Source organism: Hyla sarda, chromosome 12, assembly GCF_029499605.1.
Source record: "Hyla sarda isolate aHylSar1 chromosome 12, aHylSar1.hap1, whole genome shotgun sequence".
Lineage (NCBI taxonomy): Eukaryota > Metazoa > Chordata > Amphibia > Anura > Hylidae > Hyla > Hyla sarda.
Window position 1 is genome coordinate 44,769,233 of NC_079200.1, and position 26,290 is coordinate 44,795,522.

The 26,290-nt window shown below is 42.7% G+C and overlaps 2 protein-coding genes across 3 annotated transcripts in view; one reads left to right on the forward strand and one right to left on the reverse strand.

Annotated features, from left to right (window-relative positions):
* WNT3 (Wnt family member 3) overlaps positions 1–26,290 on the forward strand; it is a 455,111-nt gene that overhangs the window by 257,914 nt on the left and 170,907 nt on the right. The window lies entirely within an intron of this gene.
* On the reverse strand, positions 275–26,203 carry GOSR2 (golgi SNAP receptor complex member 2). 2 transcript variants are annotated; one of them, XM_056548715.1, is made up of 6 exons: positions 26,044–26,203; positions 24,886–24,950; positions 18,728–18,836; positions 9,172–9,304; positions 6,414–6,554; positions 275–517 (listed from the first exon to the last, which is right to left on the reverse strand). In XM_056548715.1, exons 1-6 carry the CDS (start codon positions 26,070–26,072, stop codon positions 356–358), a joined length of 639 nt encoding a protein of 212 aa, XP_056404690.1. In that variant the 5' UTR covers positions 26,073–26,203; the 3' UTR covers positions 275–355. The 2 variants fall into 2 exon arrangements, with proteins under 2 accessions (XP_056404690.1, XP_056404691.1); XM_056548716.1 differs by lacking the exon at positions 6,414–6,554 and having other exon boundaries at positions 26,044–26,202.

Sequence of the window (26,290 nt, forward strand, 5' to 3'; positions counted from 1 at the left end):
AGTGCACCTGGCTGCTTTCACCTTCCTCTTATCTTATTATGATGCACCAATACCCTGCCAGCTGCTCAGATGAACAGTCCACAGTCCGCCAGGCAGCTTTTGTCACCGCGCTTAATAGCGCCACATAGTTTAATGTGCAGTTAAGTAAGAGAGGTATTAAATACACTTAAGAACATCTGCATCTCTAGTTCATAAAGCATTAAATGTATCCGTTAAAAAGTCTGTGTTCTTTCCTAAAATACTTTCTTCTTTCACCTTAAGTGGTTTACTGAGATTTCACAATGAGGAGGTGGGGGTGGGGGCACAGAAAGGAGGCCGAGGCACAGTCCGGGGAGCAGAGGGTTAATCCTCCATCTCATGTCAGGTATTTGAAGACCAGAAACATTACGACGCAGGTCACCACCATCCCACTGATCATGATCGCCTTGTCCTGGAATGCTCGCTTCTCAATCAGCCGCATAACCGTGTTGGAGAGGCCGAGCATGTTTGCTACATCCAGGATCTTCTTCTGGGTTCCCTGTAGAAGGAAAGGAACAAATGGGGAAAGGAAAGTGAAGAAAGGCAAAGAGAGGGGAAGAGGAGGCGTTATTAGGTCAACGTCTTAAAACATAACATAAGAGCAGACAGGAGACATGAAAGAGGTCATGCAAAATCCTCAGATTAATTAAAGGGGTATTCCAGGAAAAAACAATTTTTTTTATATATATCAACTGGCTCCAGAAAGTTAAACAGATTTGTAAAGTAAAAAGAAAAATACCCAGACCTCAAGGAAGGTATGATAGATGTATTAAATTGAACTATAATCAATAGACCAAGGATCGTGCTTCAATTATAATAAAATATATTTTTTTAAATTAATAAATAAGAATACCACCTCACAATGGGCCCCTTGTGAGGGAAGTATACATCTACCAACTAAAAAGTTAAAATATAAAAACTAACAGTGATATAGAAGGCTATTTCTTCTCTTATAAAATGCACTGAAGGAATAGAAAACACTTCATTAGTATCCTTAAACTCAGTCTTTTCTCACTGTAGAGATGGTAAGAAGAGAGGATGCAATGATGTATGCAATATTGTAACAAGTTCCTTTTAGCAGACAGGAGTACTACTGAAGAAAGGGTTCATTTATATACCCTGAAACGCGTCTAGTCAGTTGTGGACTATCACTGAAACTACGCTCCGAATGCACTTGGTACAACAACTATGGCCCTCATTTACTATTCTAAACTCAACCTCTTTTGTCGGGTTTTTTTGTCGCATCTTTGTCTACGCCATGTCGCAGACATCGTGCGCCAATCTGCGACACGATGCGACATTTTTTCCTGACGGACCCGATGTGGATTCTCCCAAACCCGAAAAAGGGGCGTAACCCGACATTTCTGAGCTTTCCTACGTATTTATTAAGGTTTCCAACCCGAATTTGTTGAATTGTTGTGGATTTTTTCCCGACAGCTCAGAGGAGTTGGAAACCAAAACCAACAAAACCCACGTGCGACAAACAGGATGTGACATAATAATAAATACCAGGGGAAAAATGCAGTCGGGTAAGAAAGCAAGATAGACTTACAACCCAATTTTCTTAGTAAATGAGGGCCTATATCTTAATCCTCTGTTTCATATCCACCTGGATATTGTATTGCGATCCTGCTATTCCGGTCCGGAGGCGATCCAGCTGTTACAGTCCAGAGCGGACTTGCAGAAAGCCGGGGCAATCCAAGCACATCCTGTAGGTGCCGGTACTGACGTCACACGCCATCTCCACGAGGCAGAAGTTTCCACCTTTGGTCTAGTGCAGACCTGACCTCCACAGCGAGACATTCCATCAGTCAGTACCACCTCTCCAAGATATCATCCCCGACGCCTGCCAGCGCTGGGATCCGGAGGGGATTCACCTACAGTGACCATCCATAGTGCTTTTTCCATCTAGCCCAACGGGAGATCTCCGCTCACAAGGACCGGTAATGTACTGTAAAGCTGTCAGTCATCTGTTTTGATACAGAGAAACTTGCAACAGAGAATAATGGTATCCTCATAGTTGTAACATATCGAACACTGTTACACTCCTGTCTGCTAAAAGGAACTTGTTACAATATTGCATACATCATTGCATCCTCTCTTCTTACCATCTCTACAGTGAGAAAAGACTGAGTTTAAGGATACTAATGAAGTGTTTTCTATTCATTCAGTGCATTTTATAATAGAAGAAATAGCCTTCTATATCACTGATAGTTTTTATATTTTAACTTTTTAGTTGGTAGATGTATACTTCCCTCACAAGGGGCCCATTGTGAGGTGGTATTCTTATTTATTAATTAATAAAAATATACTTTATTCTAATTGAAGCACGATCCTTGGTCTATTGATTATAGTTCAATTTATTACATCTATCATACCTTCCTTGAGGCCTGGGTATTTTTCTTTTTTCTTATTTCTAATATTAGCACCATAGGTATAGGTGTATTACCCGCTTGTCCTCGGTAGGTTATATAATTATGAGCTGCATATATTCTTTCTTCTTTTTCCTAGATTTAAAGATGTAAAGTACTTCTATTAAAAAATCTTAATCCTTTCAATCATTATCAGCTGCTGAAGTTGAGTTGTTGTTTTTTGTCTGGCAACAGTGCTCTCTGCTGACATCTCTGCTTGTCTCGGTAACTGCACAGAGTAGTAGATGTTTGCTATGGGGATTTGCTTCTAAACTGGGCGGTTCCCGAGACACGTGTCATCAGAGAGCACTTAGGCAGAAAAGAACAACTCAACTTCAGCAGCTCATAAGCACTGAAAGGATTTAGATTTTTTAATAGAAGTAATTTAGAAATCTGTTTAACTTTCTGGAGCCAGTTGATATATGAAAAAAAAAAAAGTTTTTCCTTGGATAACCCCTTTAACTCCTATTCCCTATCAACATGTATAGTCATCTCAACCAAACATGCATGTTATTTTAATAGGGGCACAGCTTATCTCTATTGGTAACAAAGGACTACATAAGTTATTAAAGAGGCAGTCCAGGATTAGATAAACATGGTTGTTTTATAGATAACAGCACCATGTCTGTCCGTAGGATGTATGTGATATTGCAGAACAGCCCCATTTACTTCAGCTGATCTGATCTGCAATACCAGACACAAGCAGCAATGCCCTATTTTTAATCCTGTGCAGCCCCTGGTGCCTCCCCTGTAGGCTCATTTTTGACCCGTATCTGGTTTTGGACCGGACCTAAAACCGTAGTATACTACGGTTTTAGGTCCTGTCAGGAAACAGCATACGGGTCAAAACTGAGCCGACCGGAGTCACCGTTTGATTCCGGTCGGCTCATTAAAGTAAATGAAGTCACGGCCCGATCCGGCTGGGGTACGGGAGCGCCCGGTTTGCCCCTCCCCCAGCCTGATCCGGCACCCGTATGTAAAAAACGAGGTGTGAATGCAGCCTTACTGTCATTTAGAAAAACTTTTGACATGTCATGATTCTTTATGGACTTTATAGAAGCAATGGTAAGAGACATTCAGTTGGGTGGAAAGAGCTGCCAGTTGGGATTTGATACGTGATGAGGTCATCTTGTAGTTCACAGGAAGTCAGTCACACAGGACAAACCACTTCCTGTCTACACATTAGAACACATGAATAAAGGGGAACTTAATATAAATATAGGGTAATCATTGGAGGTAATGTGCAAAGACAAATCTATTGCAACCACATATAGAGACAGAACCTCACTAATCATACATTAAAGATAATTTGGCATATTGTGCACCCTATCTAGGGGATACCTCACCTGAGCGCCAAACGTACATTTTCGCCCTTTTGCTTTGTCAGGGGGCGTGTACACGTTTGGCGCTCAGGTGAGGTATCCCGTAGATAGGGTGCACAATATGCCATATTATCTTTAATGTACGGTTAGTGGGGTTCTGTCTCTATATGTTGTTGCAATAGATTTGTCTTTGCAGTACCACGTTTAGCTATTTGCACATTACCTCCAATGATTATATTTATATTAAGTTCCCCTTTATTCATGTGTTCTATTATATGTATACCTTCCTTCTTCTCTTATTAAGATCTGCATGGCCTTATGTGTTCTTTTGTATTTTATATATATGTTTTTATTACATGCTCAATAAAGTTGTTATATTAAAAAAAAAAAAAAAACATGAATATAACTGGCAGATTACAATTACATGTGCTTCTTTAAATGGGTACCATCATTACCAAAGACTTTTGATATGTCAGAGACCATTAAAGGGGTATTCCAGGAAAAACCTTTTTTTTTTATATATCAACTGGTTCCAGAAAGTTAAACAGATTTGTAAATTACTTCTATTAAAAAATCTTAATCCTTTCAGTACTTATGAGCTTCTGAAGTTAAGGTTGTTCTTTTCTGTCTAAGTAATCTCTGATGACACGTGTCTCGGGAAACGCCCAGTTTAGAAGCAAATTCCCATAGTAAACCTCTTCTAAACTGGGCGGTTCCTGAGACACGTGTCATCAGAGATTACTTAGACAGAAAAGAACAACCTAAACTTCAGAAGCTCATAAGTACTGAAAGGATTAAGATTTTTTAATAGAAGTAATTTGCAAATCTGATTAACTTTCTGGAGCCAGTTGATATATAAAAAAAAGTTTTTTCCTGGATAACCCCTTTAAGACCCCAACCAGTCACTAGATTGAACCGAGAAAAGTGTGCGCTTAGGTGTTCTCTTCTGTCACGTGGAAGAGGATCATAATGGAAGTTTATGGGAAAAGAGAAGCACAAGGCCACATTACTCTCTCCCCCACTAGTACTAGTGCCTGACTTGTCAAAAGTTTTTTGTACCAATACCGTTTAAAGGGGTACTCCAGTGGAAAACAATTTTTTTTTCAAGTCAACTGGTGGCAGAAAGTTATACAGATTTGTAAATTACTTCTATATACAAATCTTAATCCTTCCAGTACTTATCAGCTGCTGTATGCTCTCAGGAACTGTCCAGAGCAGGATAAGTTTGCTATAGGGATTTTCTCCTGCTCTGGACAGTTCCTGACATGGACAGAGATGTCAGCAGAGAGCACTGTGGTCAGACAACAGAAAAGAACAACTCAACTTGTACTGGAATGGTTGAGTTAACTTTCTGGGACCAGTTAATATGAAAAAAAAATTGTTTTCCACCAGAGTACCCCTTTAAATAAAGGTTTCATATTAAGCACCATGTGGTATGTATTGGTTCATATAACTGGTCAGGGATTTAGAGCTCTGTATAGAAAAACTAAACTGCTATGAAGTATGATAAGACACTTGTCAGCACAGAACTTTGGACTTTGAGATTTAACAGAAATGGTGTTCAAAGGTAAACATTGTGTCACGATACAGATATCTCCAACCTGTGGCTCTCTGGCTGTCAAAATACTACAATTCCCAGTCCCTCCAATGTCACGCCTTGTATTGGCAATAAAGACATGTCAAATTCATAAAAATAGACAACAGTGACCATCTTCCTCTCTTAGGGTATGTTCACACTGCAGAATCCCCATGGAATTCCGCAAGTAAAAGTCTGCACAGTGAACATTACCTTCAATGTGAATGGGTCTTCCGCGAGAAATTGCCGCTGAAATTGCTCCACGCAAAGAAAGAACATGTTCATTCTTTGCGCGGAAGTCCACGAGCACTGCATAGCCGTCAATGGTGACTGCACAGTGCCGCGTGGTCCTACCGCCGCCACCAGTCTGAATCTCCGCTCGCTGAATTCTGCGAGCGGAGATTCCGTTCACACTCTGTAGTGTGAACATACCCTTGCAGGGCAGCTGTTACTACAGGCTTATCAAGGCTGAAACCAGTTGATAAGTCACACATAAGCAAAAAAAAAAGTAAGGAAAAAATTACTAAAAAAAACAATACATAAGCAAACATTGATAAATGTCCCTAATAGTGAATGAAGAAGCAGGGGAGGCTCCCATTTTTATGTGGTAGCATTGAAGGACCACAGGTAACATGAACTTGTTTTCTACATTCTAGAAGAGGTCACTTCTCTTAGCAGTAGAGTTTTTTTCAGATCTTATGTTAAAGAGGAGGTCCACCATTAAATAAAAGGGTTTGTTTTTCCCAGAATAAGCCCGACTCTTTTCTATGGGTAATGTTCTGTATTGCAGCTCATTTCCATTTAGGGATAATACTAGACACAGCCCATGTACGAGAGTGGTGCTGTTTCCAGAATAAAAAAATTAAAAAAATACAAACAGCAAAAAAACACTTTTTTTATTCTATTACTGTGCAGCCCAATCATCACTGACAGAAATATCTGCCATGTTTTCTGATGCTTATAGTGGTTTATGGTTACAATATGGAGCGGACGTACAGAGTAAGAGCAGTCTGTGTGTGGTTATGAGCTCACTGCCACTTTTCTTTCCTTTCCCCAAACTCCATCTTATCCCTTCTGATTCCCCACCTTTAGGGTCTTCCTTTGGTCCCTCAGCCCATCCAGTATACTGGTCCCACTCCCCAGAAGGTCGTCTATCCCTTGGTGAGCATTACGGATGGATGAATTAAATTGGAGGGTCTCATCAATGTGTATTGAGGTCTCTGAATCCTGTGTGAGAAATTAGGAAGGGGGTGACCCCAGAGGTTATGTTTTACTTAAAGAAACAAAAATAGTTTTAACTTCTATAACCATTAAACAACCCATCACCCAGATTTATGTAGTAAATGTTGACTAAACAGCATTAGGGCATATTATGCTTCAATTTCCCCCCAAAAAAATTAGTAAAAGTGGATCAGCATCACTGTGAGCACAACAGTTATAGGGAACCATCTTTTCCCACCTTCATTTAGAAGAGAGTTCCTGGTTGGCTAAGAGCGTGTAGATGTGCAATGCTTAGCCTATTTAACTGAATTATTCCGTGGACCCTTAATCTTCAACAGGCAAAAAGGAAGGGTTTAAACACCTACTTGACCTTTTATGTTGCTGAAGGGATTGTACAGGATTTGATAGGTATAGCTTTTTTCTAGGGATCGACCGATATCGATTTTTTAGGGCCAATACCGATAATCTGTGGCCTTTCAGGCCGATAGCCGATAACTTATACCGGAATATCGGTATAAGTTATCGGCTATTTCTCCACCCCCCCAAAGAAGTGGCTGCAGATCATTGATTTAAAGCGGGCGCTTTAAATCAATGAACTGCAGCGGCTTTTGCGTGGCTAGAGACTGCCGCCGCCACCCGCTTCTCTCCCCCTGCCTGTCCTGGGGTCCTCCTGAGTCAACCCCCCCCCTATCCTCTGATAAGAGACCGCTGCCGCCCGCTTCTCTCCCCCTGCCGGTCCTTAGTCCAACCACCGCCGCTACCCCATTGCCTCCCCCATCCCCGGTTTTATAATTACCTGTTCCCGGGGTCCACACTACTTCTGGCTCCAGTGGTGTCCTGAGCTGTCACTTTGCGCACTGACGGTGAGGTCGCATTGAGGATGTCACTCGTCATTGCACAGCGTAACGTAGGACGCCGCAGGAGCCAGAAGTAGCGTGGAACCCGGGAACAGGTAATTATAAAACCGGGGATGGGGGAGGCAATGGGGCTGTGGGGGGACGGGACATTATCGGCAAGTCAATTGCCGATAACGTCCAAAATCATGAATATCGGCCGATAATATCGGCCAAACAGATAATCGGTCGATCCCTACTTTTTTTCTTCCACAAACAGACCCACACCTGTCTACAGTTTGTCTGGTATTATGGTATGGTTTGTCACTTAGCTCACCCAAAATGAATGGGGCACGGTTGCTATACCACATCCAGCCTGCGGACAGACGTGACACTGTTTTAATAGAAAGCAGCCATGTTTCCTTTATTCTATGCAATGCCTTTAAAGGGATAATGAAGAAACAGTCAAGTATGCATGCTGCTGCTCCATTCGATGTCTACGAGACAGGAGAAGATGCACAAGTATAGTGCTTGGCTATATCCGGTAGTCCCTTAGTGATGGAAAGGAGCAGCAGTGGGCATGTTTGAAGAACATTCCAATGGGACCCCTGTATATGATCAATAGTTGTCGAATTGCTGGAACTCCTATGGTCTAGAGCAGTGGTCTTCAACCTGCGGACCTCCAGCTGTTGCAAAACTACAACTCCCAGCATGCCCGGACAGCCAACGGCTGTCCGGGCATGCTGGGAGTTGTAGTTTTGCAACAGCTGGAGGTCTGCAGATTGAAGACCACTGGTCTAGAGCAAGCATAGGCAACCTTCGGCACTGCAGAAGTTTTGGACTACATCTCCCATGATGCTTTGTCAGCATTTCGGCTGTAAGAGCATCATGGGAGATGTAGTCAAAAATATCTGCGGTGCCAAAGGTTGTCTATACCTGGTCTAGAGAATAGGGGTTCCAAGTTTCCTGATAAAATGGAGCAGCGGTCATGCATGCTCATGGCTGTTCTATTTACTTTCTTAAAGGGGTTCTCCACTGTCCTGCCTTCCGGAGCTCCGCTCGCAGCGGAAGTTTATTACTCCGAATGCTGTGTGAGGGGTTCCGTGTTCGAGGCCGCCCCCTCGTGACGTCACGCCCGCCCCCTCAACGAAAGTCTAACGGAAGGGGGCGCGACCGCTTGAGGGGGCGGGCATGACGTCACGAGGGGGCGGGCATCACGTCACGAGGGGGCGGCCTCGAACACGGAAGCCCGCACACAGCGCTCGGAGTAATAAACTTCCAGACGCTGCGAGCGGAGCTCCGGAAGGCAGGGCAGTGGAGAACCCCTTTAACGACTGAAGGAGATAGCACTTTGCTATATCCTGCAGTCCTATAGACCACGGGGAAGATTCATCAAAACCTGTGCAGAGAAAAAGTGGAGCCGTTGTTTATGGCAACCAATCAGATCGCTTCTTTAGTATTTAAAAAGGTTTCTGGGGGAAAAAAATAAAAAATCTGATTGGTTGCTATGGTCAAACGCTCCACTTTTGCTCTGCACAAGTTTTGATAAATCTCACCCAATTAATGGAGAAGCAGTGCGCATGCGGGACTGCTGAGATTGCGGGGGATTCCTGTAGTGGCACCCCTGACGATCAGATATTTATCATTATTATGTGGTTAAAAGATAAAATTAGGAAACTGTATGCGTTCTTCTTGGCCTAGTAAATAAAACAGTAACCCCTAATGGTAACCTAATAAATGTGTTTGAGGATACAATGTAACTGTAAATGTAGGTGGGAACCAAAACATACATTGGTGGTGTAGGAACGTGTCATCAGCTCCTCTCGCTCTTTCTCCTGTTGCTCTCGGGCGTAGCGTCGATGCTGAAAGTTTCGCAGTGCCGTTTGTAAATGCTGCACGTCATATTTCAGCTGATCCACTCGCCTATTGAAGCAGAAATGAGGGAAAGGTTAGTGGGTTGATTATGAGCTCGTGGGTCTGCCTTATTCCAGAAACAGCACCACATCTGTGCACAGGTTGGGCCTGGTATTGCAGCTGAGCTCCGCTGAATTGGGACAGAGCTGCAATACCACTTACAAACAGAAGGCAGCATTGTTTTTCTATTTCTGTAGTATCTTTACTAGTGTTCTATTTATGTGAATGCAAACTACTGAAGAGAATTCTCACTCAATACATACAAAGGATATTATTAAGGCAGAAATGAACATTGTTATGGTTCTATTGCGGCAAAATGGGTTTAGGCGTTGTATCATGGATTATGTATTCTGACATCTATATAATTTATAGCTTTGACATCAGTGTTTCCCAACCAGAGTGCCTCCAGCAGTTGCAAAACTACAACTCCCAGCATGCCCGGACAGCCAAAGGCTGTCCGGGCATGCTGGTTGTTGTAGTTTTGCAACAACTGGAGCCGCCCTGGTTGGGAAAAAACTGACCTACATCATACACAGTCAGTTTAAGATCTGCAATCCACCGTCCTGGTTAACAAAGGAGGGTCCTGAATGACTTGACATGTTACAGGGTATATGAACTGTGGTTTGCTTTGTGAAACAAACCCTTTAAAGAGTAGCTCCCCTTTTCTGTCCCTGCCTATTGCCCATCTATCCCTAACCCCCTCCCTTCCTTAATTTTCTATTTACTATCTTAGAAATGGCTTTTTGTCTACTTGGTAGTGTGCTCACTTACCAGGCAGACTTCCCCAGCAGTCGCACCATCACTGATGCCTGCTGGGGGACGACTTCTGCCCTTAGCTTATCTATACACCCTTAGCTTATCTATACAGGCCATTATTGTTTTCCTAACAGTGTACCTCCAGCTGTTTCACAACTACAACTCCCAGCTTTCCCTGAAATCTATTGGCTGTCAGGGCATGCTGGGAGTTGTAGTGGTGAAACAACTGGAGGCACCTTGTTGAAAACAATCTATCTTTGTTACGGACGACCCCTCCCTGAAAAAACATGCGTCCTGAGGCAGCAGCAGCACAGCACTGAGATTCAGTGCGCGCTGCCGCGCATATATGCCGGGAGGGGAGGCAGGAGTGCGAGGCCAGGGAGCCAATGCGCGCAGCCCCGGCGTTCACATCGCTCGCTCCTGCCTCTCAGGGCAGGCTGACTGAATTCAGACTGATGCACTGATTACCCCCCACCCAGGCCAGGCTGGAGAAAAAGATAGATAATTTTCCATAATCTATTTGATTGCCAAGTCCCCTAAAATGGTGTGAAATTAATCTGCAACTTTTGACCAAAAAAAATGCTTAAATATTTAATTATTTTCTTCCAGTACACAGCTATTGGGGGGCAATGCCAAATAATGTGATAAATATCTGAATCATCAAGTAAACACTTGTTCTGTATTACCAAACTTTTTGATAGATTTTGGAGTTAATGGAGTACTCTGGTGCAGAGTACTCCTGCTCCGTCCTGTCCGGGCTGCAAAGAAAAATGAAAATAAACCATCACTCACCTTCCTGGGTTCCCACAGAGCACCACTACAGCTGACCGGTCCTCCGGTCCATCTTCTTCATACTTCCGTGTGTAACGAAGCGTCACATGGCGCTCAGCCTATTATGGGCCGAGACAGAACATCGTGGTGGCCGGCGATAGGCTGAGCGCCATGTGACGCTTCGTTACACACGGAAGTATGAAGGAGATGGACTGGAGGACCGGTCAGCTGTAGTGGCGTTCCGCGGGAACCCAGGAAGGTGAGTGATGGTTTATTTTCATTTCTTTGCAGCCCGGGCAGGACGGAGCAGGAGTACTCTGCACCAGAGTACTCCTTTAAAGGGGTACTCCGGTGGAAAACTTTTTTTTTTTTTTTTTAAATGAACTGGTGCCAGAAACTTAAAACAGATTTGTAAATTACTTCTATTAAAAAATCTTAATCCTTCCAGTACTTATTAGCAGCTGTATGCTACAGAGGAAATTCTATTCTTTAAAAAAAAAAAAATTTGTCTTGTCCATAGTGCTCTCTGCTGACACCTCTGTCCGTGTCAGGAACTGTCCAGAGCAGCATAGGTTTGCTATGGGTATTTTCTCCTGCTCTGTATAGTTCCTGATATGGGCATCAGGTGTCAGCAGAGAGCACTGTGGACAGAACAAAAGAGAAATTCAAAAAGAAAATAATTTCCTCTGTTGCATACAGCTGCTAAATAGTACTGGAAGGGTTAAGATTTTTAATAGAAGTAATTTAGAAATCTGTTTAACTTTCTGGCACCAGTTGATTTAAAAAAATAAAAAAAATAAAAAATGATATGCTTTCCACCGGAGTACCCCTTTTAAATAAAGTGTAAAAAAAAAAAAAAAAATCTTCATTTGCATAAGTCTAAAATTACTATTAACTGAGATCTTATTTACATTTCGAGTTATCTGTTGCCATTGATCCCCCGTTAACTTTCCTATTTCCCTCTCTATTTTTTTTTTGCGTATACCTGGAATTTTCCTTACTAAGCGATTTATGAATAAACACCATTGATTTCTTAATCACTGTTGTCTAATCGATATCCAAGTAAAGCTGTGTGCGCAATACATTAAACACCGTTTTGTCCACAGTTTTATGAAAAACATATGATTATTGCAAATACCTCAAAAATTGATTTTTATTCATCCCAAGCTGTGCCATAAAATTTTCAAAAGGACCAAACTTCATTCCACAACAATTTGTGTACGGTCAGCAGGTTTAATGAAGATTTTTTTAAGCAGACACTATAGCTGGAATGAAATTCTAGTTTCTGTTGTTACCATATGAAGTAGCGCGACTTCAATGGTCTATACTATATATACCGTAATATAGGCGATCTATACTGCCCCTCCAGGTAGAAGGTCTCCTCTTTGCATTGCACTAAAACTGCCAGTGTCAATCATCTAGGAGCCTGACCTTTGTAGGTTGGATTGAATGTTCGGCTTTGGCACAAGTAGGGTTAAGAGAGGTATATACCTGCTCAATATGGAAACTAGAATCAGAAAACCATCCACAGGAAACCTGTTCTGTGCCCTTTTTCTGACCTGCTTCAATTAAAAGCTTCCCAAGAACGCCCCGGGGCTTGTGTGGAATCCGAGGAGGGGGGTCTGCATGCCAGCCTCACAAGTATGTGAGCTCTCATTCCTTACCCCCCTTCCTAATCTTTTTTTTTTTTTAGTAAATTATTATTCCGGAGCAATTGCACCTTTTTGAAGTTAAGTTTTAATAACAGGAGATAGGATCTGAGAATTTTTCTTATTTGAAAACCATAAAAAAAAAATAATTAGGATTATTGGAGCAATGACATGTAAATAAATTACTGCCGTTTCCGTTTCACGGTGGGAAAATTATCTTAAAAGTTGTATTCCAGGAAAAAACTTTTTTTTTTTTATATCAACTGGCTCCAAAGTTAAACAGATTTGTAAATTACTTCTAGTAAAAAATCTTAATCCTTCCAATAATTATCAGCCGCTGAAATTGAGTTGTTCTTTTCTGTCTAAGTGCTCTCTGATGACACCTGTCTCAGGAACTATCCAAAGTAGAAGCAAATCCCCATAGCAAACCTCTTCTACTCTGTGCAGTTCCCGAGACAAGCAGAGATGTCAGCAGAGAGCACTGTTGCCAGACAGAAAAGAACAACTCAACTTCAGCAGCTGATAATTATTAGAAGGATTAAGATATTTTTAATAGAAGCAATTTACAAATCTGTTTAACTTTCTGGAGCCAGTTGATATATATATATATATATATATATATATATATATATATATATAAAAAAAAAAAAAGTTTTTACTGGAATACCCCTTTAAGACACTTACCTGCAGTGACGAAATGTTCCTTCACCTCTCGTCCAACTTTAAAGGGGTACTCCAGTGAAAAAAAAATTTTTTTCCAACTGGCTCCAGAAAGTTAAAACAGATTTGTAAATGACTTCTATTAAAAAATATTAATCCTTCCAGTACTCATCAGCTGCTGAATTTGAGTTGTTCTTTTCTGTCTGACCACAGTGCTCTCTTTTGAAACCTTTGTCTGTCTCAGGAACTGTCCAGAGCAGGAGCAAATCCTCATAGCAAACCTCTCCTGCTCCGGACAGTTCCTGAGACAGACAGAGGTGGCAGCAGAGAGCACTCTAGTCAGACTGGAAAGAACTACACAGATTCAGCAGCTGATAAGTACTGAAAGGATTAAGATTTTTTAATAGAAGTAATTTACAAATCTGTTTAACTTTCTGGAGCCAACTGAGATATATGTGCTGCTGCATTCTTCTGTTGCTGTATATTTAGCCTAGTAGCGTGCACCTGTAGGCCAGGTCCATATAATAGTTTGGTATCAACTAAAGTGCTGGCTGACTTATTCTTTGTCTGTATTGCACATACGGGGGAGTGGCTACCTCCATGTTGGCCTTGCACCCCACCCACCTCTATCAGGTGTGTATATAAGGTGTCTTGGATGTTCCAGATCCTGCCATGCTTACTGAACTGTTCACACAGAGGCATATTCACAGTGTAGGGTCCGTCCCAATGAGGCCACCTTATTGCGGTGGGACGGTCCAAGCTATTTGACCGCCGGCGGAGACAAATTTGCGAGCTAAGTGCTGTATAGCTCTCCATGTTTTATCTGCATGTTCATGTTTCACCTATATCTTTGTGCTGGCAGTGTGCTGCTGCATTCTTCTGTTGCTATATATATATAAAAAAAATAATAATTTTTATATATATATATATATATATATATATATATATATATATATATATATATAAAAGTTTTTTCCTGTTAACCCCTTCATGTATTTATGATACGGCAGTAAGCCTACAGATGATGAGGGATGTCCATATACCCGCTCTGGCTACCCGGCAGAGCGTATATGTGCAACTTAGTTGCTGCCACATTGTTGAATGGTGAGCTGCAATATCAGACACAGCCCATAGGGAAAAGTGGTGCTGTTTTTTGGAACAAAACACAATTGTTGCATCCATGAATGGAGATTAAACAATAATAACAAATCTGATATCTTGTGCTGTCTGACTGCATCATCTTATAACAGCGTTGAGCAATGTTTAATGGTTGACTTCATCTAGTCCTGTGTTTCCCAACCAGGGTGCCTCCTGGTGTTACAAAACTACAACTCCCAGCATGCCCGGACAGCCAAAGGCTGTCCGGGCGTGCTGGGAGTTGTAGTTTTGAAACATCCGGAGGCACCTTGGATGGGAAACACTGATCTAGTCCAATGCAAACAGAGAACACATTCTACCTGTCTGCAGCTTTAACTTAAAATGTTCATTTCCTAAAGATATTTATGGACATTTATCAACGGGTTTAGTCAGGTTTTCTTTACTATAATTGTCACAAAATTGTCGCAACTGCGACTACGCGATTTTTCGTGCGACATTTTGACTGGAAAGCGAGAAAAGCAAGTTTTCCAAAAACTAACTACGTAGTAATAATTTTAAAATGGACTACGGGTAGTCTGGTATTTATTAACTGCGACAGTCGCAACTGCGCAAAAAAAAGGGCGCAACAGGGTTAAAAATTGACTAAATTTACTCCAGCTCAAACTTGGAGCAGAAAAAGCTACTACCAAAGTAAAAAAGGAAAAATTGCTTACGTGAAAGAAAATTATCAACAGGCTGAAACCAGTTGATAAATAAGTCACACATAAGCAAAAAAAAAAAAGTACGGAAAAAATTACTAAAAAAAAAGAATACATAAGCAAACATTGATAAATGTCCCTCATTGTTGATAAATTCTAATACTTCTGCCGCAGGTGGAAATAGTATTGGGTGTTTACTAACAGGCTGCTTTTACCTTTTATGCTATCCAGCAAGGATACACTGCCTAAGAACCAATTCTACGGGTATGTCCAGGAACGCTTATCCAGCCTCCAGACTTACTCAGATCTTTCATTTAATACATTGTTGCTGTATTAAGATATTTATTTTTATAAACGGTAAATGGAAAGTAAGGCTGCATTCACACCACGTTTTTGCAATACAGTTCCCGAATCAGGTTTTTGATGAAAAACTGATTCCTCAAAACCTGACTAAACTGTATCGAAACGTGTCCAAATTTTAACCCGTATACAGTTAAAAACCATATACGGTTTAAAAATAAAGGTGTCCGGTTCCATCCGTTTTTTAAGAAAAAAACGTATACGTTTTTAACTTTTCACTCCATTATGAATAAAGTTTCACTTGTTTGATTGAAATTCCAAGAAAAAAAAAAAAAAAAAAACTGTGCAAAGTCAAAAACCGGATGGTGAAAACCGGATGGAACCGTATGCACACATTGACTCCCATGTTAAAAAAAAAACAAAAAAACAACATATATGGTTTAACACAGTTTTTCACCCGGACCAAAAACCGTGGTAGACTACGTTTGGGTACGGGAAAAAAAAACTGACCAAACCTTACAGGATGTTCTAAACGAACACAACCTGATGCACCTTTTGGCACACGGTTTTCAATGGAGAGTCAATGCATACGGTTTTCAATGGAGAGTCAATGTATACGGTTTTCAATGGAGAGTCAATGTATACGGTTTTCAATACAGCTCCGTACGGTTTTACCCATAGAAAACGTATACAGGAACTGTATTGCAAAAACGTGGTGTGAATGCACCCTAATACACAGCAGATACATTTGGAAACTACTACTATGAAATCATGAAGCTGATATTACAGGGACATGGCAGCCCACACAGTCACACTTTGCTTCTATGCCTTTCGGTGCATTCACACCACGTTTTTGCAATACAGTTCCTGTATACGTTTTCAATTTGAAAACCGTATGGAACCATATTGAAAACCATATGCATTGACTCTCCATTGAAAACCGCATGCCAAACGATGCATCCAGTTGCATTCAATTTGCGTCTTGTACGGTTTTGTCCGTTTTTTTCCCGTACTCAAAACCGTAGCCTACCGCGGTTTTTGGTCCGGGTAAAAAAACGTATTGAAACCGTATGGGAACCGTATGCACCATACGGTTTTTTTCTTGGATTTTCAATCAAACAAGTGAAACTTTATTCATAATGGAGTGAAAATGTAAAAACATACTTTTTTTCTTTAAAAACGGATGCAACTGGACATAATTTTTTTAATCGTATACGGGTTAAAATTTGTACACATGTAGAGATGAGCAAACTTCCAGTAATTCGATTCGTCACGAACTTCTCGGCTCTGCGTTTGCCGACTTTAGCCTGCATAAATTAGTTCAGCTTTCCGGTGCTCCGGTGGGCTGGAGACTCTCTCCTAGGACTCTATCCACCTTTTCCAGCCCACCGGAGCACCTGAAAGCTGAACACCTGAAAGCTGAAGTCAGCAACTGCCAAGCCGAGAAGTTTGTGACGAATCAAATTACCGAAAGTTCGCTCATCTCTATACACATGTTTTGATACAGTTTAGTATGGGTTTTAAAGAATCAGTTTTTCATTTAAAAAAAAAAACTGATACGGGAACTGTATTGCAAAAACGTGGTGTGAATGCAGCCTCACACAACCAAAAAATGTCACACAATCTTCATTTTTATGCAACCAAAATCACTGTATAGGCCGAGCCTAAAATTTGTCACCTCCTGCATTCTTTCCAGGCTTAGCAAGAAAAACAAAAAGGTTGATGCCAAGGGCGGTGGATGCTTACTGACCTGTAGTATGGAAACAGGTCTATGATCATAACTTGGTCTACATGTCGAAGGTATTCATGGACAGATGCCTTGTATGCATGTACGCCACTGCATAGCCACAAAATGGCATATATAGGCCAATTGCCACATAAAAAAAAATGTACAGTATGTTTTTTGGGATTGCCAATTCTGTAAATAGTCTGCTGCACTTTCCTATACATTTAAAAAACAAAACAAAATAAAAGAAAATGTTTGGCCTTCATCATGTGAATATATGGCTACATTCACTGTAAGGCTATGTTCACACACCGGAAAACCCGCACAGAGAATCTCCGTGCAGACACTCTGGACACTGCAGGTTATGCCGGCGCTAGGACCGCGCAAAGAATAAAATTCCGTTTGGAGTCAGTCAGCGTTAGGACATTTCCGCAGAGCGGATTCCACCCAAAGAAGGAACAAGTTCATTCTTTTGATGGCTGAAATTACATAGTGTGCACTGTGCAGCAGAATCCCATTTCCAGAAATGGGATTCTGCTGCACCAGAATTTCCGACTGAAATTCCTAAGGCTGATCGGCAATTTTGAAAAGTGTATGTGCTTATACTCTTTACATGTCCTGATCTAAGGCTGGGTCAGTGATGTTGGATTATTAATCTTTGATGACTAATAATTAATATTTGATGACAATTAATCAAACATCTTGGATGTGATCTGTGCATATAGGGGGGGAAATTTATCGAAATTTATAAGAAAAGTTCCCCAGTTGCCCATAGCAATAAATCAGACCACTTATTTCATTTTTCAGAGGCATGATTTTTAAATGAACAATGCAATCTGATTGGTTCCTACGGGCACCTGCACCACTTTTTTCTGCTTTTGTTAAATCTCTCCCATAGAGTTCTATATATGCAGCATTGGTCCCTGATACTGTATATTAGTGCAGAACCTATGGGCACAATGGCAAGAACCTGGGTAGGGTGGGAAGAGAGTGGACCTATGCTCTGCTCATACTACATTTGGTGTTTGAATTTTTTGTATGGACAGTGTAAATATCCTGACATATTTACCAAAAGTATGCTGCTGTATGCCATTGACTTCTATAGTAAATAAATCATATTCTGACCACCATAAGCTTTTGGTCATGATTTCTTTGTTCTGAAAGGCGTTGTGGACTACAGTGTAGATGTGTAGCAAATCACTGGCTTATATCTGGTCCAAGAATACGTCTGACATATGTACCAGGTGTGGACAAAACCTATGAAGAAATTAATGGGTTACATGTTCAGAGCTCAGTTCAATAAGCTAAGTATAAAAAGCTAAGACATGTCCTTGTATGTGAAGGGTGAAAGCACAAGTCTTTAAGACTGGAAAACTCTATAATTAAAGGGGTACTCCGCTGCTAGACATCTTATCCCCTATCCAAAGGATAGGGGATATGTCGTCTGATCGCGGAGGTCCCGCTGCTCGGTCCCCCCCATGATCTCCCACAGCACCCGGCATTCTAAACAAACGCCAGGTTCCTGTGGCATTGGTCATGATGTCACGCCATGCCCCCTCCATTCATGTCTATGGGAGGTAGCATGTCTGCCGACACGCCCCCTCCCATAGACATGAATGGAGGGGGCGTGGCGTGACATCACGCTCACGGCCTCCGGCTCCGAGCATTCTGAACAAAATGTTTAGAATGCTGGAGCACCAAAGTACCCCTTTAAGGATGAAGCCATTAGGAAGGTTACCCAATAGATTACACAGCGGAAACCTTGGTTACTCACAGTTTGGCATTCTGCCGCTTGGTAGGAGGCTCCTTGCTAGACAAAATCTCTAGACGCTCCAGGTTACTGAAGATCTGGTCTATTCTGGCTTGGATCTCGTTTTCTACAACTGGAAGAACAAGTTAACAAAACAGATGCTGAGCAAAAGTACATTGTCCAAAGCCTAGTATTGTCCTGGAAAAAAAATTAAGGGTGCACTCACACCACTTTTTGGAGATCGTACTGCCGGATCTGGCTGGGAAATTTCAAAACCGGCCGCTGCCGTATCCCAGCTGGACCGAATCTCATTCATTTAAATGCCCCAACCGGAGTCAGATAGTGACTCCGGTCGGCTCAATTTTATCGGTATCCAGTTTTGTGACCGAACTGAAAACCGCAGAATACAACCGTTTTTAGTCTGCCACAAAACCGTATTAGGGGCAGAAATGAGGCAACCGGAGTCACTGACTCTGGTCGGTGCATTTAAATGAATGAGATTCGGCGCCCGGCCTGAGATTTCCCAGTCGGCACCGGCAGCTGGATCTCCAAAACATGGTGCACCCTAAAGGTGAGTTCACGCTAAGAATTTCTGCCCAGACAAATTCTGGGCAGAGATTTTGAGTGTAGCAGGCAGCGCTCTGACCGAGTGGATATACATCGTCCCATTGATGGCAATGCAGTTCACGCAGAAATTCTGCTGCGGAAATTAAGCAGCAGAATTTCTGCAGTGGAAAATTTGCTGCAGAATCCCACTGACAGCAACAGGAGGCTGCTTTAAAGGGGGATTCCAAGTGGAAATTCAGAGAGGAAATTCTCAGTGTGACTGGGCTTATGCAAACATTTGACACTTTTTATGTGCTAAAAAATAAATAAATAAACTAGATAAAACTTGCATAGACAGCTGGCCAAAAATCCAACCCTTTGGTATCCTTGGATGGAATTTGTTTCATCCCCAGAATTTAGAGACCTCTACCCTCTGGATCCTCCCCAGGTACACAATCCCTCCCTTCCTAACCACCCATCTCCCACCTCCCCCAGACCCCCAGAATTGAAAAACACGCTAAAGAGGGATTACTCTACAGCTTCTGGGTCCAACATGGTAGCTGCTACTACACATGAGGTCACTAGGACTTTGAAGAGGTGGCTTTCACAGGCTCAAGATGACATTGATTCCGGTGTCAAAAGGGATGAGATCCTCAACAACTTCAAGAAGGTCAACCTTGCTATTGACTTTCTAGTGGATTCCGCTCTTCAACAAGTCACCTTGGCATCCAGAGTTATGGCTCCCTCTGTAGCCTCTCGCAGAGCCTTATGGATTCGCCCTTGGGGAGGGGATAATCCCTCAAAATTCCAACTTTGTAATTTAGAGCTCTCTCCAGGGCGTTTATTTGGTCCTCAACTGGATGATACCATGGAGGGCCTTTCTGACCGGAAGGGCAAGTATTTGCCCGAGCCTAAACCTGTCCGTAAGGGTTTCAGAACCCGAGAATATTCACTTCCAAGGTCCAGACGTGGCGGTTATTCAGCTCATGGCAGGAGTGCCAGAGGTCAGAAGAGAGGTTCTGGGGCTTCTAAGGATTCTTCTAAGAAGCCTTATTTTTGACGTGTCGCGTCTTCCTGTAGGGGGACGTCTCCATTTTTTTGCTTTTGGCTTGTGAAGAACTAATAGAGGACCGGTGGGTCATTTCTTTAAATTTGAAACGTCAGTTTGAAATTAAAGGAATGACCCACTGGTCCTCTATCAGTGCCCTGGAGAGAAGGTAGTAATTTCTCCCCAGTTGAGTTCTCCAAAGAGAGGAGGAGGAGTCTATTCTGTAGGGATCGACCGATATCGATTTTTTAGGGCCGATACCGATAATCTGTGGAGGTTAAGGCCGATAGCCGATAATTTATACCGATATTCCGGTATAAATTATCGGCTATTTCTCAAACCCCCCCCCGAAGCCGCTGCAGATCATTGATTTAAAGCGGGCGCTTTAAATCAATGAACTGTAGCGGCTTTTGCGGTGCCAGAGACCGCCGCCGCCACTTGCTTCTCTCCCCCTGCCTGTATAAAGCCCCCCTGACTTATAATACCCCCTGTCCTGTGCTCCTAATATATAATGCCCCATGTCCTGTGCACCTAACATATAATGCCCCCTGAGGGTGCAGGACAGGGGTAATTATATGTGGGGGCACATGATGGGGGCATTGTATGTGAGGAACACAGGACATGGGGCATTATATGTGGGGGTCACAGGACAGGGGTATTATGTATGAGGGGCACATGACGGGGGGGGGGGGGGGGATTATATGTGGGGGCACATGACAGCACACCCCTGTCATGTGCCCATATAATGCCCCCCTGACTTATAATACCCCCTGTCCAGTGCCCCTCACATATATTGCCCCCTGTCCAGTGCCCCTCACATATATTGCCCCATGTCCTGCCCCCTCAGGGGGCATTATATGTGAGGGTACAGGACAGAGGGTATTATAAGTCAGGGGGGCATTATATGGGCACATGACAGGGGGGGCTGTCATGTGCCCCCACATATAATCCACCTGTCCTGTGTTCCTCACATATAATACCCCCCTGATATGTGCCCCTCTCACTTATAATTTGCCCGTCCATCCATACAGCGCCCGAGCAGTGCTCACCTTTCTCACACGCTGCTACGTTCTTGTACTGTGAGTGAGAGCTGCAGGGACGTGATCTCCGGGCGCCGGCGCGATGATGTGATGTCATCTCATCACGCCGGCCTGCCGTGGATGGCGTCCCCGCGGCTCTCACTCCCACTGCAAGAATGAAGCAGCGTGAGAAAGGTGAGGGAGTGGAGGAGCCGGACAACTGACAGCTCCTGCTCCACCATGCTGTCAGCTGTCAAGCAATTGTTCCGCACGGCAAAACAAGGCGTGCGCACGAATCGCGGGACTTCAGTCCCGGCCTGAAGTTCAGGGCCGGGACTGAAGTCCCGCGATTCGTGCACACGCCTTGTTTTGCGCATTATCGGCAGGTTAGAAGCCGATACCGATAACGGAAAAACACGTGAATATCGTCCGTGCCGATAATCGGTCGATCCCTACTATTCTGGAGCTTCTAGCCCTGAGGGCAGTTGAACCAGTTTCCCCTTCCGAGGTAGGAAGGGGGGTGTGTATTCTCCCATTTTTCAAGTTCCCAAGCCATCAGGCAAGTTCAGGTTAATAATAGATCTCCGGTATCTACACCAGTTCATGGAGACAATCTGTACAATGAAGACGATACTTCAAAAAGGGGAGATTTTCTGGCATCCTTAGACCTAAAGGATGCATATTTTCACAATTCATCCTTCTTTCAGGAAATTCCTGAGGATTGCAGTATGGGAAGCCTATTGCATCTTCAATTCCGAGTTCTCCTGTTCGGAATTTCAACAGCACCTTTTGTTTTTACAGAGGTCATTTCCGCCATAATGGCATATCTTCAGGTGAAAGGAATAAGAGTAATTCCGTACCTGGACGACTGGCTGCTATTAGCAGAGTCTCAAAGGTTATTGGAAAGTCATATTCACATAACTCTCAAACTTCTAGATAGTCTAGGCTGGATCGTAAATCAGGAAAAGCCTCATCTGTTTCCACCCACCAGAGGATCCTTTCTTGGCTTCATCATAGATACAACCCAAATGATCCTATTCTTATCGCAGGAGAAGAAGGACTGTCTGTTAGCAGTGGTGAGGCATATACGCAGACTTCGCCAGGTCTCAATAAGGACACTTATGAAGGTCCTGGGTCTAATGTCCTTCTCAATAGAGGCTGTTCCTTGGGCCCTCTGGCACTTGAGACCCCTACAGACACAAGTTCTTGGTCAGTGGAACCGATCTCTTTTAAGCCTAGACACCATGACATTGTCATCGTCAGGTCGAAGCGCCCTAACCTGGTAGACACTCCTACAAGACGGCGCACAAATAGAGGAGCCAGATTGGATCATACTTACCACAGTTGCTTCAGGCATTGGTTGGGTAGCCCATATGCTTCAAAGATCAGTTCAAGGAACTTGGAAGCAGGCAGAGGATGATGTCAAACAATGTCAGAGAATTGGGGCGATCTATCTAGCCCTGTGACTTTGCCCCTGTCTCAAGAACAGAGCAGTATTAGTCAGGACCGACAACCTAGCATCTATATATTACATCAACAAACAGGGAGGAACCAGATCTCAACGCCTACTCAGGGAAGTAGAAAAGATCATGTCTTGGGCAGAGAACTGGGTATCAAGGATATCAGCAGTTTATATAAGGGGGACACACAATGTGCTAGCAGACTGTCTGTCCCAAAATATAGTACTGCCAGGGGAATGGTTACTGGACCAGTTAATCTTCCAACAGCTGACAGAAATGTGGGGCATGCCGCAGGTGGACCTGATGGCCACAAGGGACAACACAAAACTCGAGAGATTCTGCTCCCTATATGTGACGGACAACCCTCTAGCAGTTGATGCCATGACAATTCCTTGGACATTCAGTCAAGCATATGTGTTCCCCTCTGTGCCCATGATTCCCATGATCAAACAGGATCAGGCCTCGATAATCACAATAATGCAATTTTTGCCCAAAAGATCCTGGTTTCCCCTGCTCATGATGATGAGTCAGGGCATTTATTGGACTCTTCCTCTCGAGGGATTTAGTGATGCAAGGAACATGGTTCTGTCAGTCTCAGATAATACAATCTGACAGCTTGGAGGTTGATCGCACCCTTCTGATGGCCAAGGGCTATTCAGAAAGAGTCTTGGACACTTCAGCCTGCTCAAGGAGTAAGGCTACTAACCAGTCTTATGCAAGAAACAGAAGAATTTTTCACACCTGGTGTCAATCCAAAGGTATCAATCCCTCCACCCCATCTAATCCTGAAATTTTGGAATTTCTTCAAGATGGTTTTGACAAAGGCCTATCACCAAGTACACTCAAAGTACAAATGTCAGCCCTTTCTGCTGTACTTCAAAAGAGACTTACTTATTCCTGAATTCAAAGCCTTTATTAGAGCAGTTTCTCGTCTAAGACCCAGGATCCTGAGACCTGTTTCTCCGTGGGACGTTTAGTTCTGAAGAAAACTCTCTGACTATCCATTTGAGCCTATCCAGGACATTAGTTTGAAATTACTTTCTTTTAAGGCAGCTTTCTTATTGGCCATAACTTCTGCTAAGAGGGTAGGTGAGTTACAGGCCCTTTCTTCTTTTAGAGAGCCTTATACCATCTTTCTCGAGGACAAGGTCCTATTGAGATTTCTCCCTACCTTTCTACCCAAGTGTGCTTCTTTTCAGAACACAAACCAAGTCATTGCTTTACCGGTGCTTCCTGATGAGGAAGACCAACTACTTAGACATTTAGATGTGGTCCGCTGTCTGAGAACCTACCTCAATAGGACTTCTACCTTTCAGAAAGAAGAAAATCTTTTTTTTTTATTTCAGGGTTCATCTAGAGGCAAGAAAGCCTCCAAGCCTACCATATCTAGATGGATATGTAGTTGCATACATTTTTGTTATACTCTGGATGGATTAGATCCTCCAGCTTTTACTAAGGCCCACTCTACAAGATCAGTGGGGTCTTCTTGGGCTGAAAAACGTTCAGTTCCCATTGAACAAATATGTTTATCTGCTACCTGGTCTACTCCAGTTACATTTTTTTGTTACTATAGGATGAAGACCAGACTTTCTTTTCAGCCGAGTTTTGCAAACTCTGTTATTAATACCTCTAAGCATTGAGGCCCTCCCTATGGGGTTTCTCCTTGCTATATCCCCATATTGTGCTGCTGAGAGAGACGCTAGGGAAGATGTGATTTCATTGATAATCTGTTTTCCCTTAGTCTCCTCAGCAGCACAAGTCTCCCTCCCTATTTCTCTGTCAATTTTTCTTTATAATTACTCTGCTGGCATATGGGAGTACGCCCATTATATGGGCTATGTGGGAGGTGCCTTTTTTATTTTACTCATTAAAATTCCTACCTCCCGTGTGACACCCCATATTGTGCTGCTGAGAAGACTAAGGGAAAACAGATTATCAATCAAATCACATCATATAACCTCCAGCCTGGGGAAAAAAAAGTTGTTTCCCCCAGCCTTATACTATGCATATATCTGAAAACAATCCCATGTAGGGAAGGGAGACTATACTCTCTAAAGATTTACCTTAAGACCTTTACCACTGTAACTAGTAGGTAAAGACCATACTTACGATGAACCGACTGCTTGTCACATGACTCCAGGCGTCCCATCTGACTCTGAACTTCATGGACATGCCTATAGAAAATAAAGTGAAATTATCATTAGAATAGGATCCCTGCTTTATGTCTCTGCGAGCAAACATTCAGTTTCAATCATACAGACCCACTACTTTTGCTACAACTATATCTGCTCTTAAAATAAAATACCTCATCAGCGAGAACCTGTCCCTTGCCCTGAGCTTACAAGTATCTAAAAGGCAGTGGTCTGTAAACTGTGAGCAACAGCTGTCTGAGTTGTAGTTTTGCACCATATGGAGGTCCACAGTTTGGAGACCACTGCTATAGGGCAATATGTTTTTCCTAAATGTCTCCAATTTTATTTAAAAGGCATTCCTATGTTTCTTTTCTCACTTCATACCGGAGTCATAAGAAAAATTATAATTGCAGCATTTTTCATCATGTGTGGTGGTACGATCCGGGGGAACTACGGCTCCACAATACAGGGCTGTTGTGATCTATGGCAATAACTGTAGCAAACCAATAGAATGCTGTCTCCTAATCTGTGGCTGTTCCCAACTGTTGCAAAACTATATAGCTCCCATTATGCTCCGATAGCTTGATAATTATGGTTTTGCAACAACTGGAAAGGGGGTCGGGGGCATTACCGCAATAAAAATACAATCCAGATCCAGATGTACCTGTGTCTCCAAACTGGGAGCATGCTGGGATAGTAGTATTGCAAAATCTGGTTGTCCACAGTTTGGAGACCACTGAGCTATAATAACTGAGCAGTGTTATTCAAACAGTGTGCCTCCAGCTGTTGCAAAACTACAACTCCTGATTTGGTAAATGTTTCACTGTAAGCCAGGGTTTTCCGACCAGTGAGCCTCCAGCTGTTGCAAAACTACAAATCTCAGCATGCCCTTTGGCTGTCTGGACATGCTGGGAGTTGCAATTTTGCAACAGCTGGAGTTGCAATTTTGCAACAGCTGGAGGCACACTGTTTGGAAAACAATGTATTAGGCTTTAACATTTTATATATATATATATATATATATATATATATATATATATATATATTTATACACACACTTCTACCTGCTGAGCCATTGCCATGAACACACATACCTCCCTGTATCTATCACTAAGCCACACTCACACTCACTCACTTGTTGCTTTGATGGTAAAGAGCCTCCATGGCTCTAGATCCTATGGCTGTCACCGATCTGAGCTCGGCAATCGATTGCTAATAGATCGGCAATCAGCTGCTTACGCTTCTATGCTTGTTTTTTTTTTTTCCACTAGCCCCGGCACACGTCATCACTTCCGGGGTCCATAAGGCCCCTTACGTCTTAGGGCTGTCCCTATCAGTGCCTGCCACCACGTTATTAACGGCTTAGCGAAAATAAAGGCAGT